Raw genomic sequence first — 13,756 nt, 5'->3', positions numbered from 1 at the left:
TAACCCCCGCGCCGCTGCAACCGGCGCCTTCCTGCCCCCCCCACCCCACCCGCGCAGGGCGCGCGGCGCCGCCTGAGCCAATAGGAAGCCGCCGCCTCCGCAGCAACAGGTGGCCTGCCCGAGGTAGGCGCTGCTTCCGCCATCTTGAGTGAGGGCAGCGAGCGGCCGGCGGGGGGTGAGGGAGCCCCGCGGGTCGTGGGGCGCAGGCTGTGGGGGGGTGGCCGGGCAGTCGAGGCGGGGTGGGGGGCGAGGTGACCCAGCAGCTGGGGTTGGGCTCATGCCTGGCGAGCGCGGCCACCCGGTCAGGGATAATCGCGGCAACCCGGGGCCAAGGGGCAGGCCAAGGCCTGCTGCAGTCGCACAGCTGTGTTTGGCAGCACGGCTGGAGCACGGAACAACACGTCTTGATTTAAAGGACAAGGAATATTATGCAGCAAGCAGATGAATAAAAAAATTCTAGCTCAAACACTTATACATCTGCCAAAAGTTGCCATCATGTCTGTCTGAATTCCCTTATCTGCTTTAAGGGCAAGCCAACCAACTCTTGATGTTCTGCAAACAGTTCACTGAACAGACAACAGAAAGGAAGCTTAGAAGAAAAAAAAAAGGCCATAACATTGTTTGAACAGTTGCATCTCCTCTTGCTGGCAATGGGTGCAGCTAATCTTCACCTTTTCTTTGTACTTTTTTCAAAAGCATTCTATTGCTGGACCAAGACCAAAAAGGGTTTTGACTTTACAGTCTGTGAAAGGTAGCATATAAAGCCACTTCTGTGTCCTTTCCTCCTTACTTTGGACGTTAAGTAGACATTTTCTTAGAACCTTCCTTTTTTACCTGTGTCAATAAGGCCATAAAGGACAACTGCACCTTCCCTGGCTACACTCGAGGAGCTGCTTGTGTCAGACATTACTACGTTGAAAAATAAAGTTTACCTAATGTGCTAAGCTGGTTAGTCTGACCTAACTGACCTAGACAAATGCTTTTCTTACATATGTGTACGTAGCATCGCCTTCCAGGGAAAGGCCCAGAAGTGAGCTTCAAAGGTCACAAGTTTTTTATAAAGTTATTGTGACATTCACACAGCTACATCAAACGTCCTATACTAGTACAAGGATAATGCAGACTAGTAAAAGGCAGTAGGGAGTGAGAGGATGCTGGGCAGTAGTTGGCAAAGTACTAACCTAATATTCTACCCCTGCGCGGTTGCATAAGAAAAAACGAGGTCTGAAAAGTGGAAAGAACCATCAGTCAAAAATCTGTTTTCTCACCTGAGACCTGTTCAATACCAAAAACATGGCTACTAGCAAAACATACTTGAGTTCTGTAAAGAACGAGAAGTGGTGGCAAAATACGGGAGTTCCTTCTTATCATGAGAAGGCCTCTGAGGGGCTAATCTTCTTCTCATTTCCAGTTACAAGAAACTTCTCAAAGACATGAATGAGGAAACAGTTGGCATTTATACTATAGCTCAGAGTCCCAGGGCTTACTTAGAAAGCAACATTTCATCATGCAGCGTGATCTTGTGATCAGGTGTCATCTATCTGGAGACTGAAAAAAATTGTTTCATTTCATAATGTCTGGTATTCTAGGTCACAGGTTTTTAACTGTTTTTTTGTAGATAACATATGTTAGTGTGCACTTGGAAAACATTACTGTGCCAAATATGGGATCGGATTTTGTAACCAGACTAAAAACATACTGATGCAGGCTATGACAGGTCACTTCTGGTATGTCAAATATTTTCATTGGTGCTCAAAGTAAAATGCTCTTACAGATCTTTTCTTCCAAAATGCAACAACATGAAAAACTAAACTAGGTGAAAAACTAATTTTGACAGTTGCAAATGCTGTGCCACCTGCTGATCTGCACTGTGCAAAGTTTACAGCAGAGGCAACAGCCCCACTCCTTGAGATACCACTGTTACCCTATCTTAAGTTAGCACTGCTGACCTTTTATTCCAACAGATCAAAGACTTTAAACTGATGAGTTACTGGTCTCAGTCAATTTTAATGAGATCTTGCAGGATACAACAAGAAGAAAAATACCACATGAAGAGATAATTGTTTGCCTTCTCCCTCCTCTTCTGTTAGAAGCTTCTTCAGACTCTCTAATCTGTTTTGAACCATTTAAGCCTTTTTCGGAGAGATGATCTCTCATCTTAGATACAGGATATTTTCGTGATCAGTTGTACCAAGTGACGTAAGTCTGTATGTTCTCACACCAGTTTTCACAAAAATCAGACAAGTAGTATCTTAAAAGAAAAGTCACATATATGAGTAAGCTGAAACTTTTTAATGCTAAATTAGCATTAAAGCATCCAGACAAGCTAATGCCATTTTTAACCTTATTCTTTGATCTCAGAGTTGCTTCCTGACAGGAGTGGTGACACTTGCCTATTTGAGAAGAAGCTATCTGTCTGTATTCTCTGCATCAAGAGCTCTAGCCCCCTGCAGAAATCCCACCTGACGAATCTGAGTGGAAATCTGCTGTTACATATACTATAAACTTAAAGTCAAGAAGCAGAACCTGCCAACAATGAATTCCTGTAATTGCAGCCTGCCATCTTACTATTATGAAAGCCACTGAAAAATACTGATCTACCCACTACTGGTCTAATGGCATAAGCCACCCCCCAGCTGGTTATTGTAACTCAGTTGTCAGATGTGTGGGTGAAAATAAGTTATTAATTATATTTGTATCATAATAGCACCTAAAGCTCAGCTGAGATCATTATCACATCCTACCAAGTGCTGCAGTACTCCACAGCCAAAGCACCTACCTGCCCTAAGAGCTTTAAAGTTTGAAAAGGCAATTCAGAGAAAGTAAGCATTGTTTTCTCTGAATCTCTGCCCCCAGCATTAATTCAGTCATAGACTTCAGAAGAAAAATTAAACCTGAATCTCCCTAATCGTAGGGTTTATTGACAGATTCACCCTTTCTTTTTGTCACATATGAAGGGTGTTCCCCTTGTACAATTTTGACTGGAAGAGCTGGTAAGCTAAGAAAAAAATAGATCTTCACCCCAATGTCCAGCTTTGGGGACAGAGTATATCTTTAAACGTGAGTGATAATGATTAACGATAATGATTTCTTTACACGCAGGAAGAAAAAAAGATTCCTGGGGTAAATCACTAAATGCACGCTAGAACAGTGCCATTTAAATATTTTAAACAACGCACACTACCATCTAGTGGTAGAAAGAAAAGCACGAAGGATCTCAAAAGGGCTACTTTTATTACAAGCATCTGCAACAAAAATCCTCACTTCTCAGGTGAAAAGTAGCTAACCAGAACGAAAAAAAAAAAAAATCAAACTATACAGAACTTGATTATGACTAAATGGGAAATGTTTGGAGAAAGGCCAAACATGCAGCCCTATGGGCAACTTTACTTCCTAAACACTCATTTAAACCACTGGCTTATTTAATATTCCTCAGAATAGATTTTCACTGCACCTATTTAATGGCTACATATAGGCAGATATAGTTAGCAGTTTAAACACATGGCATTGGTATCAGTGACAATGCTTCAGAAGACTTTGGTTTTTTTTCCTGCATAGAAGCCTATTCACAAGACAGTACTGCAATCATTCTTTGGCTGTAGACTTTAACAAAGGATATGTGTATCAAAAAATTGCATATATTAATACTGAAGATTAATTTTGGCTATCAATAACAGAGTTTTATTTTCATTAAAATAAATTTTCTTTCATTATTGTCATATCCTGCAGGTACAAAAGCATGTGTCCTCAGTTGCTTTCTTACATTGACAACGAAATGTTTGTACTATCAGTTATTTGTGTATATATGTAACAGAAAATTTTGATTTCTTAAACCTTAACCAAATAACCACCTAGATTTACAATAACAAGTGTCCAACACATTCACAGACTTAAAAGCTTAAAGCAACACAACCATCCAGTTGAATCTAAAAGATGGTCAAAAGAACTTGATCCATACTCATGCATGCTTTCCCCACAGTCAGGTATGGCAAACCAATGTATGATACGGCCTTTTAGATAGTTACTTCATTTCTCTTGTTAGATCATACAAACTTCATAAAAGCCTGACTGGTTCAACAACACTGACTTGGATCTTCTTTATTAAGAAGGTTCAGGGAAGGGGTTCTCAAACTCCCATGTGGAAGGGCATACCTTAAGTGTTGCAGTCCCTTTTCAATCCATTTCTCTAGTTGGAGGGGAAATGCCCATCCTTGATTCCTTCCCAGAGCCAGGAGGACCCTTCCACACAGTTGTGGCTCCTTCACGGGCTGCCCAAAGAGCTTTACCTCCTACATTTCCGACAGCCATCCTGAAGGCCTTGTTTTCTAGGAGGTTTCACTAAAAATCCTACTCAGTAAAGTCTTTGATTTACCTCTTTCAAGTACTTATTATCTGCTAAGCAGCCCCTCTAGGTCAATTTCTCACAGGTAGACTTGTTCCCCTTAAAACAGCCTGCCATAGACAGAGGTCTGACCCTCTTTAAAGCAAGCCAGTCATCTTAAAGTGAATATATAACGTACACAAAATCTCACTATTTTTACTTTAAACTCAGTTTGAGTAAAATACATGCCCCCAAAAGAAAATAGGTATAAAGAAAATCGCCAGCCTTATTTAACAGTTTGTTCTGATGTTAAATGTTGTTAAAGTTATGTTTTATTTCTAGCTTAAATTTGCCTGGTTCTCATAGCCATTTGTTCTTGTTATGTTTTTCTCCACTGCAATAAAAAGTCTCCCAGTGCTTGATGTTTTATGTTGGAGTCCTTCCTCACTATTCTTTTTGTTCAGCTAAGCAGATCCAGTCCTGCAAATCTCTCAAGAGTGTTTTTCCTCTTAGAGCTGCTGGAAGCAGCTTCACGCCTGGTCCATACTTCTCCCCATCGTGTTTCCTTTCCTTCCCTTGACTTAATCCAGACATCCCAAGGGATTCCCTTTTCAGAGTATCATCACACTTGCCCTCTGAGGGTCTGGATGCCATCCAGTGCTGCTTGCCAAGCTCCTGCCGTACTTCTGCAGCATCAGGCGCCCACCCTGCCTTTCCTCCTGGATGACTGCGATCTTCACAGCTGCTTGCTTAGCTCGGCCTCTGTCCACTGGTAGCTGCAACAACCACAGTAACCAGGTGTCCTTGCAGCGACCACAGTAAGCAGGTGTCCTGAGCCCACTTACTCCAGTTCGATAGCATTTCCCAAGCCTTACTAAGGCAAACATACATCTTAAAACACCATTATCACGGGTTTGACTTTTTGTTGGCTTAGAACAATTTGTATAGATTACTTTTCTATATTTTTTTATCTTTGTAGCCAACAGCATTCAAGGAATTGCTACAGCCTGTATCATATCAACCATCTACATCACTAGCTATTTCCAGCTCATTGAAAATATCTCATGACTGTGGCTCACATAGCAAAACATCTTTAACAGCACAAGCTTAAAAGTTATTTCTGATAGCAGTTTGGTGCATTGGATTTGCCAGTACAATACACCATCTTTTTTTTTTTTTTTAACTTGTGCAGACTGATCCTCTTTGTCTCAAAACCATGGTAGTAAGAACAAGAAAGCAGAGTGATAGCCTCTCTGTCCGTTATTGTGTAGATGTGTCTTTTGCAGAAGGACCTGGCACCCACAGGAGACAGGATTAGCTGGAGTGTTTTTCAGTATTTGGAAGAGTAGAAGTTGTCCCAGGGCAGAGAAGAAACATACAAATAAAATGCTGTTAATTAAAATAAATACAGTGAAGCTAAGGTTTCTTTACCTTGGTATTGGTAGGAGGCTAAAAAAAATCTTGAGGTTCGGAAGCTAAGGCTTGTTAGGGAGTCTTTAAAGTGGTAGGTAATGTACAAAGCTCATGTAACTGTTTCAGATCAGTTGCTTTGTTAAATGTCTATCAGCACAATCTCTTCTCTTTTATACATATCTCCCCCTTCTCCCGTGGTTCACTATGCTCCTTCCCTGCCGCTGTTCTCAGACGGTTAAGTTGCTGTGGAATGTGTCTTCCTATATTTGCATTGTGCCTGGCAGGGTTGGACTCGCAAGGTCACTGCCACCTTTGGATGCCACCCCAGATCTCACAACGATACGCTTTTCATTATAGTAATGCAGCAGGTTACCGTGTACCTCTTGCTCATTTTTAAACTACGCTCTGGTAAGTCAGCTCCTAAATTAAGTAGAAAAGAGTAATACATAGTAGAGGTAAAAGAGCCATTTATTTCAGGAGCAATCAGTAATAAGCCTGGTTACTGATTTACTGTAGAGCTCATTTACAAGTGCTGCAGAACAAATGGGTTTTGTCGGTAAGCACTTCTGAAAAGGAACAATAAATATAATACAATTTCAACTAAAACTGTGTCAAAGCTGTTAATAGAAAGAGTAAGGTTGGATTCATAATCCTGGGGAAAAGAAAAAGAAAAATAAATAAAAGAAAAAAGAGAAAGAGAAAAAGAAAGAGAAAAAGAAAGAGAAAAAGAATAAAAAAGGAAAAGAACAATTGTAGCATAACCTGCATGCAAATAAAATAAAATGACCATTAGTGAAAAATGGACCTAGGCCCATACAGAACAAACTGTGTGTAATTCAAGGCCGATAGTGCTTGTCTTTTTCTACAGTTTCGTACCGTTTATCATCACTTCTAGAGCATTATACACCAAAGCCAGCTTCATTAAACACCCTCACGAAAAAAAAAAAGAAAAAAAGACTCAGGTGCATAGATATTGTGGGAATTCCACATTTGAATTAAGCAAAAGGAAGGTAGGGCTGAAGAGACCTCTGGAGATCACCTATTCCAGCCTCTCACTACAAGGCTGCAAAAACATTGATTTCTTTGCTGATGATATGAAAAGCTATTTTCAAGGCTACTATTACAGCATATAAAGTATTTCAGAAAACTGCTTAAGTGAAAGCTATACATTAATTTATAGAGAACTACGTAGAGATGCGATCTCTTTTTCTAATGAGTTGAGTAATTTAACAGTAAGTGTAACAGTCAATCTGCAAATACTGCAACACTGGTAATAAAAGACAAATGATCACTGTACCTCTTGATTGCATGTGTAACTTCTATATCAGCTAGGTATTAACTCAAATAATTTTATGACTATTTTGAAATATCCTAGGTTTTATTCTCAAAATCTATTATTATTTTAAAAGCTATAATAATTTAGAAATTTCTCTGAGTTTTGTAAAGAATAATTGTATTAAAAGCCAAGTTCAGGTGGAAATGGTACAAAATGTGACTTTGTTTTACAAGGGGGAAAAAAAAGCTGTTAAGACCTATGAAAAGTAAACTGAAATTTAAAACACAAGCAAGAGTATGAAAAGATCAAATGAACTACAATTAGGGAATATATTTTAAGAAATTATTTCAACATGCCACAGGCACAATAAATTAGAAACTAATTTAAAATAAATGACAGTTTAATGTTAACAGGAATTAAAATAATAGAGGAGTTCAAGAAAATCTAGACACTTTATTAAAAGTGAAGAAAATCTCTTGGACCTTAGAAAAAGCTTTGGTTTATTTCCAGGTTCCACACTAATGGATCTAATTAGGACTTCATATACAATTTTGTAAACCAGGTCAATGTGAGAAAAGCAGCATTTATAACACAGAAAACATGAAACACCATAGGTAGTTTATACATTTAGTTTTGAGTATAAATATGTCCTGGGCATTTTGCAAAACAAGTAAAGGCATGTTTTCTTCTCCAAAGAGCTCTTATTTTAAGGGCTAGTTTTCAGATGCCTTGAGCAGATGAAATTCAGCTGAAGTTGGAGCAGTTCATCACTTCTGAAAACTCATGCCCCAAATGCAGTGCCACGGTATGTGTCAGAAAATAGAGGGAGTAACGATGAGGATGACAATAATGAAATCACAGTTACTTAATAAGACCCAGATCCTTGCAAAGACTCTTAGCTTTAAACATATCAGTAATCCTATTGAATCATGTGCAAATCAAGATGGTCCTTTAAATAGTGTTTGTTGTGTGCATGCCCTTCCCTAAGCAATGGTGCATGAGGTAGGAACAGGAATATTTGAAAGGCATTTGGAAGTGACGGAGAGGAGGGAGCTCAGTGAAGTAAGTTTGACGAGGATTTCCCAAGCAGAATCAAAAGTCTGAGCAGAGTCCTGGAGTTGTCCAAAATGAGAGCAGGTCCAGACTTCAAGCCAGACATACTGTTAAGACAACATTAGTGCTGAGCTGGCCTTATTTAGCTAGGAAATGAGTCCACCCGAGGGTCCAGGACAGTCACCAGAATTTCTAGGACCTTAATGATTCTGGGGCACTTTCAAGGTTAATTCCAAACCACTGTTTTATTGAATTAGATATGATACTCAACAATAAAAAACTACATGTAAGGTCTGTTTGTTATCTTGCCTGCAGCACATGGAGGACATTACCACTTCATTAAAATAGTACTGCTTAACAAAAATAAAAGTAAAAGATAAGAACAGGAAAGTCAAAGACTCTTCTGGAGAATGAACAGATTTTAAGTACTTTAAAAAAATAGTAAGCAGTAAAGAGTTTACTTTTTGGAAAGCTTCTTTATTGATATTCTTCTATTTCTTTACCACACTGCAGAACAATTCATTCAGAATATAAGTACGGGGTGCTTTGGCGCCTGCGGCTTTGTGGGATGCCAGGAATTCGGGGAACTGAGTAATAAAGAGAAGGAAGCAAGGGACTGGTGGTACCTGGCAAGAAGGTGTGCCTACTCTTCCTCGCTGCTTTTTCAGCCTTGGTTAGAAATAGCTTGGCTTTCTGTGCTTCCTAGCCCAGCAACCAGGCTTTTTCCCCTTTGCATGTCTACATCCCTACCTTCTTCCCAAGCAGACTGTCTCTAAGCAGCTGGGAAGGGAGCCGATTGCCCCTAATCAGCTTAATGCTGGGAAGCTCAGAACACTAAATACAGATGGCATCACCCCCCAGCATGCAGCATGCTGCTGTGATTTTCAGCGAGGCATCTCTTCCTCTTAATTTTATTTGGGTGGACCGAACACCCTCTCAACTGCGAAGCAGCACAATGCCACACCAACTTCTTGACAGAAGTTTAAGAAACCAGGGACAAGCATAGCAAACATACATGTATTTTGAAAGTAGTAAAAATTATAGTTCTCCAATACCATTTTTTCACTTGCAACTTTGTCTTTTCCATAGTTGAAATAACTTATTTTACATGGGAGAATACAGAACTGGCTTACATACAAATGTTAATACAGTTTTGGGTTTCTTTTTTTCCATCACAAAGGACTAGGCAGTCATATTCTTACATGGGATAATGTTTTATACCACAAGTAATTTGTGGAAATTCCAGTTAAACCACCAGCTGCAATAAAAATAATGCAGAGTGGGGGAAAAAGTAATTGGGCTTTGGCCCACATTTTGCTGACTGTCCATTTTCAAATTTCAGACTGTAAGGGAATCACCTGGGACAGGATTCATCTCACATGAGTTTAGATGTGTTCAGCGAAGACATCTCCCCCTGAGCCAGTCACCCTCAGGTCCTTGTACAGTCAGTGTATAGAAATAGGTACTTTTCTGTCAAGGACCTTCTGGTCCGCTTTAGACAACTACCTTGAGATGAGAAGAATCGTTTCACTGACTCTGCTCACTGGATCTCAGCTGGCTCTAGGGTCTGCAGACATGCAGTTTGTACCTGTCTATGTTTACTCTGATAAATCCCTCCCTCCATCCCATGGTGGGGAACCCGAGCAAATAACACCCAACTTCTGGAGGCTCTGCTTACCCCCATTTCCCACTGAGTTTAGTGCGAAATAGCAGTTACTCAGCATCTGGCAGAAACAAGCAGAATTCAAATTATGTGCAGGCAGCTTTTGGCCTGGGGATATGTAGCTTCACTTCTGAAATGTGGCAAACCCTGGGAAGAGCAGATGCACATGCTTGATGAAACAGCACAACTTCAGCCAGAGCAGGCACCAGGGAATAGGCAGAGCAGGCTTCTGTGGGAGGCAGCAGCTTGCACAGAGAGGCAAAAAAGCCTTGCTGACTCTGTTACCTCAGTTCACTGTTCAGTGTATTAGGAAAAATCGTTAATTATTTGGCATTTATGTCTTTGGCACTGCACAGGACTGTGAATTGAAGTTGCAGAGGCATGAACAAATACCCCAGCCTGCTCCTTTTGCAGTGGGGCTGACCTGCCCTAGGAGATAGGCAGGCGGGTGGGGAGGGCTCTCTCCGAGACCCTTGTAATGCAAGACGCATTTTTTTCCTTACCTCGGGCTGCAAAACCTACAACCTTGATCTGCAACTCCCTGTACAGTCAGGGAAGGAAAAGAAGTTACAATAATCCAAGCAAGTACAGCCTAATTGATAACCCCCAGGGATATAACTTGTTTGCTAACAGACTATAAGGGGATCTTCATGTTGTCCACTAATGTCTAACATCTGTGATATTTAATTACCTGCACTCATCTTTTAAATGAAGAAGGTGTGCCGTAATCCTTCCTGAAGCCAAACTGAGAAAATAATATTTATTAGCTGAGGACCTATTTTAGAAACAGATGGGGTGTAAAGAGCTTGAACGTAGTGTACAGGAGGAGTGTGAAGCAAGAGAGATTAATTGTTAAGTAATTGAGATAGAGAGGAAGAATGTTGAATGCAGACAGCACAGAACAACAAATATCCAAAGCTCTGGGATCTCACTGGGACAGATCTAATTTTAATGGTATATTTCCAAAACTGCCTGTGTGAAACCACATTGCTGAAGAGTGATGAGAAGCAATGTCGGGCTGACTGGCCAGCTCTCCCGTGAACTGTGCGCACCCCATCCCTCTTTACTCTGTCCCCTGGCTCTTTGACTTCCTACTTTGTCTGTTTTGCTTGCACGGGGACCTCATGGCATAAGCAGCAGCAGGGTGACCTGGTAGAGCAGCAACATTAACCCAGTGCCTGCATAGGTCATTGCTAGGTCTCAACTCCAGCAGAATTAGAAAATGTCTGTTCCTATACTTGAGGAAAAACACAGCAAGATCTGTTACAAACTATTCAATCATTACTCCATAAAAATGGTAACTGTATCAAACACTATACCTTAAACTTTTCTTTATCCCACAAAGATAATTAACAATGTGGCTATGTCAGCTGCTAGTGCTTTTCCGCTCTGCCTTTGTCAGTCTTCCATGGGTATTTAAAAAGCTAATCTTCTGTTATGCTTAAACATTGCCCAATGTTAATAATCAGGCAGTGTTTATCACTGAAAGGGTTTTTTTTGCCGGCCTTGAAATCCTTGCCTTGTTTTGTACTAAGAGCTACAGAGCAGGGAATAGGCAAGTAAAGAAAAATAGGATGATGGTGTTAATGAATAAGCTCTCCAGTGAATAAGTATAGGTGAGAGACAATCACCTTTCATGTAGTTCCATCAGCTCAGCAGGTTGTAAGTCCCATGTCAAACTCACAATCTGAGCAAAACCTGAATCTGATAGAAAAGAGGTGTGTAGAGAAGTAGTGCACATCCAAGGGACAGATAAAAAGAAGGAACACTCCAGAGCGGGCAGCTCCAATGAGCCAGAGGAGGCTGTGCCAAATGGGGCTGCAGAGTGAAGGAAACCCAACTGTTGGGGCCCATCAGCCACCAAAGCTGAGCAAAGCTGAGCTCGTGGGGACTGGGAGCTGGAGAGAGCTTCTCAAGGGGTGCAGCCAAACACAGCATTCCTATGAACATAGCCAGCTGACTTCAGTGGTTGTATCTATAATGTGCAACCATTTCTCCTGCAAAATTCCCATCACTTTTATGCCATGGGTGTTGCTTTGCTATTCATTCCCACTGTGAAAACCTGAGGTGAGGCTTCTTCCTTCCAGCCAGTGTCCTATCCACCATTGGGCAGGAGACAACATGGCAGTGCTTGTGGAGGGTGTGCACACCTGTCTTCAGCTGTGCTCTGTCTCACATCTGAAAGCTTTGTAAAATGGGATTTGTATTGCACCTGGGGGGATGTGGCCTGCCTTCAGGCGAAGGTTTAGGAACCATTCAGCAAGGGTTAGGATGAGTAAACTGATATTATCTGTGTAGAAATAGAGATGACTGAAATGTGTCCTTCTACTGATATCAGTATCCATAACAAAGAAGTGAAATAATTGCCTTATGATGGTCCAGCTGCAAAACCTCCATTCCTAAATCTTCAAGAAATATCCCTTCTGACCATGACTGCCCCAGTTCTTTTGTCTCACTAGCAATGCACCTCTGGGCAAGCATAAATTCTATGAAAAATATCTGCAGGATTGCTTATTTGTTTGTTTGTTTATTTTTATCAGAGCAGGTATTTGACCTGACAGAATGATTTACTCTGTAGTATTTCCTGTCTCTTGTTGGCTGCATCTTCTCCCTTCCCACCCATTGCAAAACCCTGTGTGCAGTCTGTCCCTGCTCTTTCCACTCTCAAAGTGTTTTTATATACACATACATAAAAATGTTTAACTGCATGTTTTTTAAATAGGATACCTCACTCCTGTCAGCTTACTTTTCTGTCCACTGTTCTCTCTGCACCTAGAAAACCAGGACTATTTTTCATTCAAATAGCATAAGTAATACTTTCATATAAATCACTTTTGAGAAGAGTGGGCTACTAGAGCAGGCTGCATCTCCTAGAAAATGTCTTCTTGCCTACAAGCAAAACTACTGAAGCTTATCCTCACACCAGAACCTGCTAATTGTCTTCTTCTGTGTAAAGTGCTTCCATTAGCCAGAGAAATTACCAAAAGTGTGAAAATATGTCTTTCATCTGGAACAGAAGGCAGCCTGCAGGATGAATCTGCAGCCGCCTTACCCAAACTAAAAGTCATCGCTACTTTCACACCAGCTGTCTGCTCTGCACAGAACACAGTATTTCTCATCACATTTAAATGCAAACTCTCACAGTTTGCACATAGCACTTGACATGGTCACATATGAAGGAAAACTACTTAAAAGTATGCAAATCCAGTTTTTTTTACACAGAGTGTTTCCGTGTTCCCTCTTACAACTTTTGCAAGTTGTTAAGGATACATTTTCCTTCTTAACAATGTTTGGTGCAGCCGGCTTGGGAATACGTTTCAGGTACTATGTAGCTGCTGAGATGAGGTATGGGTTCATCTGTACGTTTAAGATCCTGTGCGAGACTGTCAGGGCTCTGCCAGTTTCAGTGCATCAGCACCGGTGGGGGTATTAGCGGCTCCCTTTGCAAGCCCGGGTTTGGAAAATGGCGTCCCTCTCCTTGTTCTGGCGGCCAGCAAACCCTCAGCCCCTGGGTGGCTGTCAGCCCCACCTGCCAGCGAGCCCAGGGCTTGTGGGTGCCAGGCTGGTGGCTGGGGAGAGCAGCAGGGCATCTGGGGGGCTGCAAGAGACACTGCACCTGAGGCCCTGAGCAGCAGCGAAGGGGAAAAGCAAGGGCAGAAATGGGGATCGGAGGGCTTTTGGGGTGGGAGGCGAGGCCCGGGCAGGGCAGGCAGCAGGTGCTCGGCAGACCTGCTCAGCCAGCCCCGGTGGGGCTGCTGGAGGTGGGGGGGCAAGCTTGTTGGCCGCTTTTTGCAAAAGCTCCAGTCCCGCTGAGCACCTGAGAGCGGCCGCCGGGTCGGGAGGAGATGGCCGAGGGGAGGTCCGGCAGCGCTTGGTGCCACCACGGTCACGCTCTCGCCACCTCCTCCCGTGCCAGCTGCAGCCAAAATCAGCGGAGAAGAGATTTACCGGGGCGGGCGGAGGGGGAGACGGGGACGGCGAGGGACTCGCTGATCTTGCCCCGTGCGGGGGAGGCGCGGGAGGAGGAGCG

General features: G+C 42.1%; 1 protein-coding gene across 1 annotated transcript in view; it reads left to right on the top strand.

The window, feature by feature from the left end:
* The first annotated feature begins 13,012 nt into the window (after positions 1 to 13,012).
* The window catches only part of CLIC6 (chloride intracellular channel 6), a 32,132-nt gene continuing 31,388 nt past the window's right edge, over positions 13,013 to 13,756 (top strand). The window contains exon 1 of the mRNA XM_010580413.1: positions 13,013 to 13,071. Coding sequence (XP_010578715.1) covers positions 13,013 to 13,071 — 59 coding nt within the window. The remainder of the gene's footprint in view (positions 13,072 to 13,756) is intronic.

The sequence above is a fragment of the Haliaeetus leucocephalus genome, unplaced genomic scaffold (genome assembly GCF_000737465.1).
Source record: "Haliaeetus leucocephalus isolate CR32 unplaced genomic scaffold, Haliaeetus_leucocephalus-4.0 Scaffold702, whole genome shotgun sequence".
Lineage (NCBI taxonomy): Eukaryota > Metazoa > Chordata > Aves > Accipitriformes > Accipitridae > Haliaeetus > Haliaeetus leucocephalus.
Note: the sequence above shows the minus strand (reverse complement) of the source record. Positions and strands in the feature narration are given on the sequence as shown.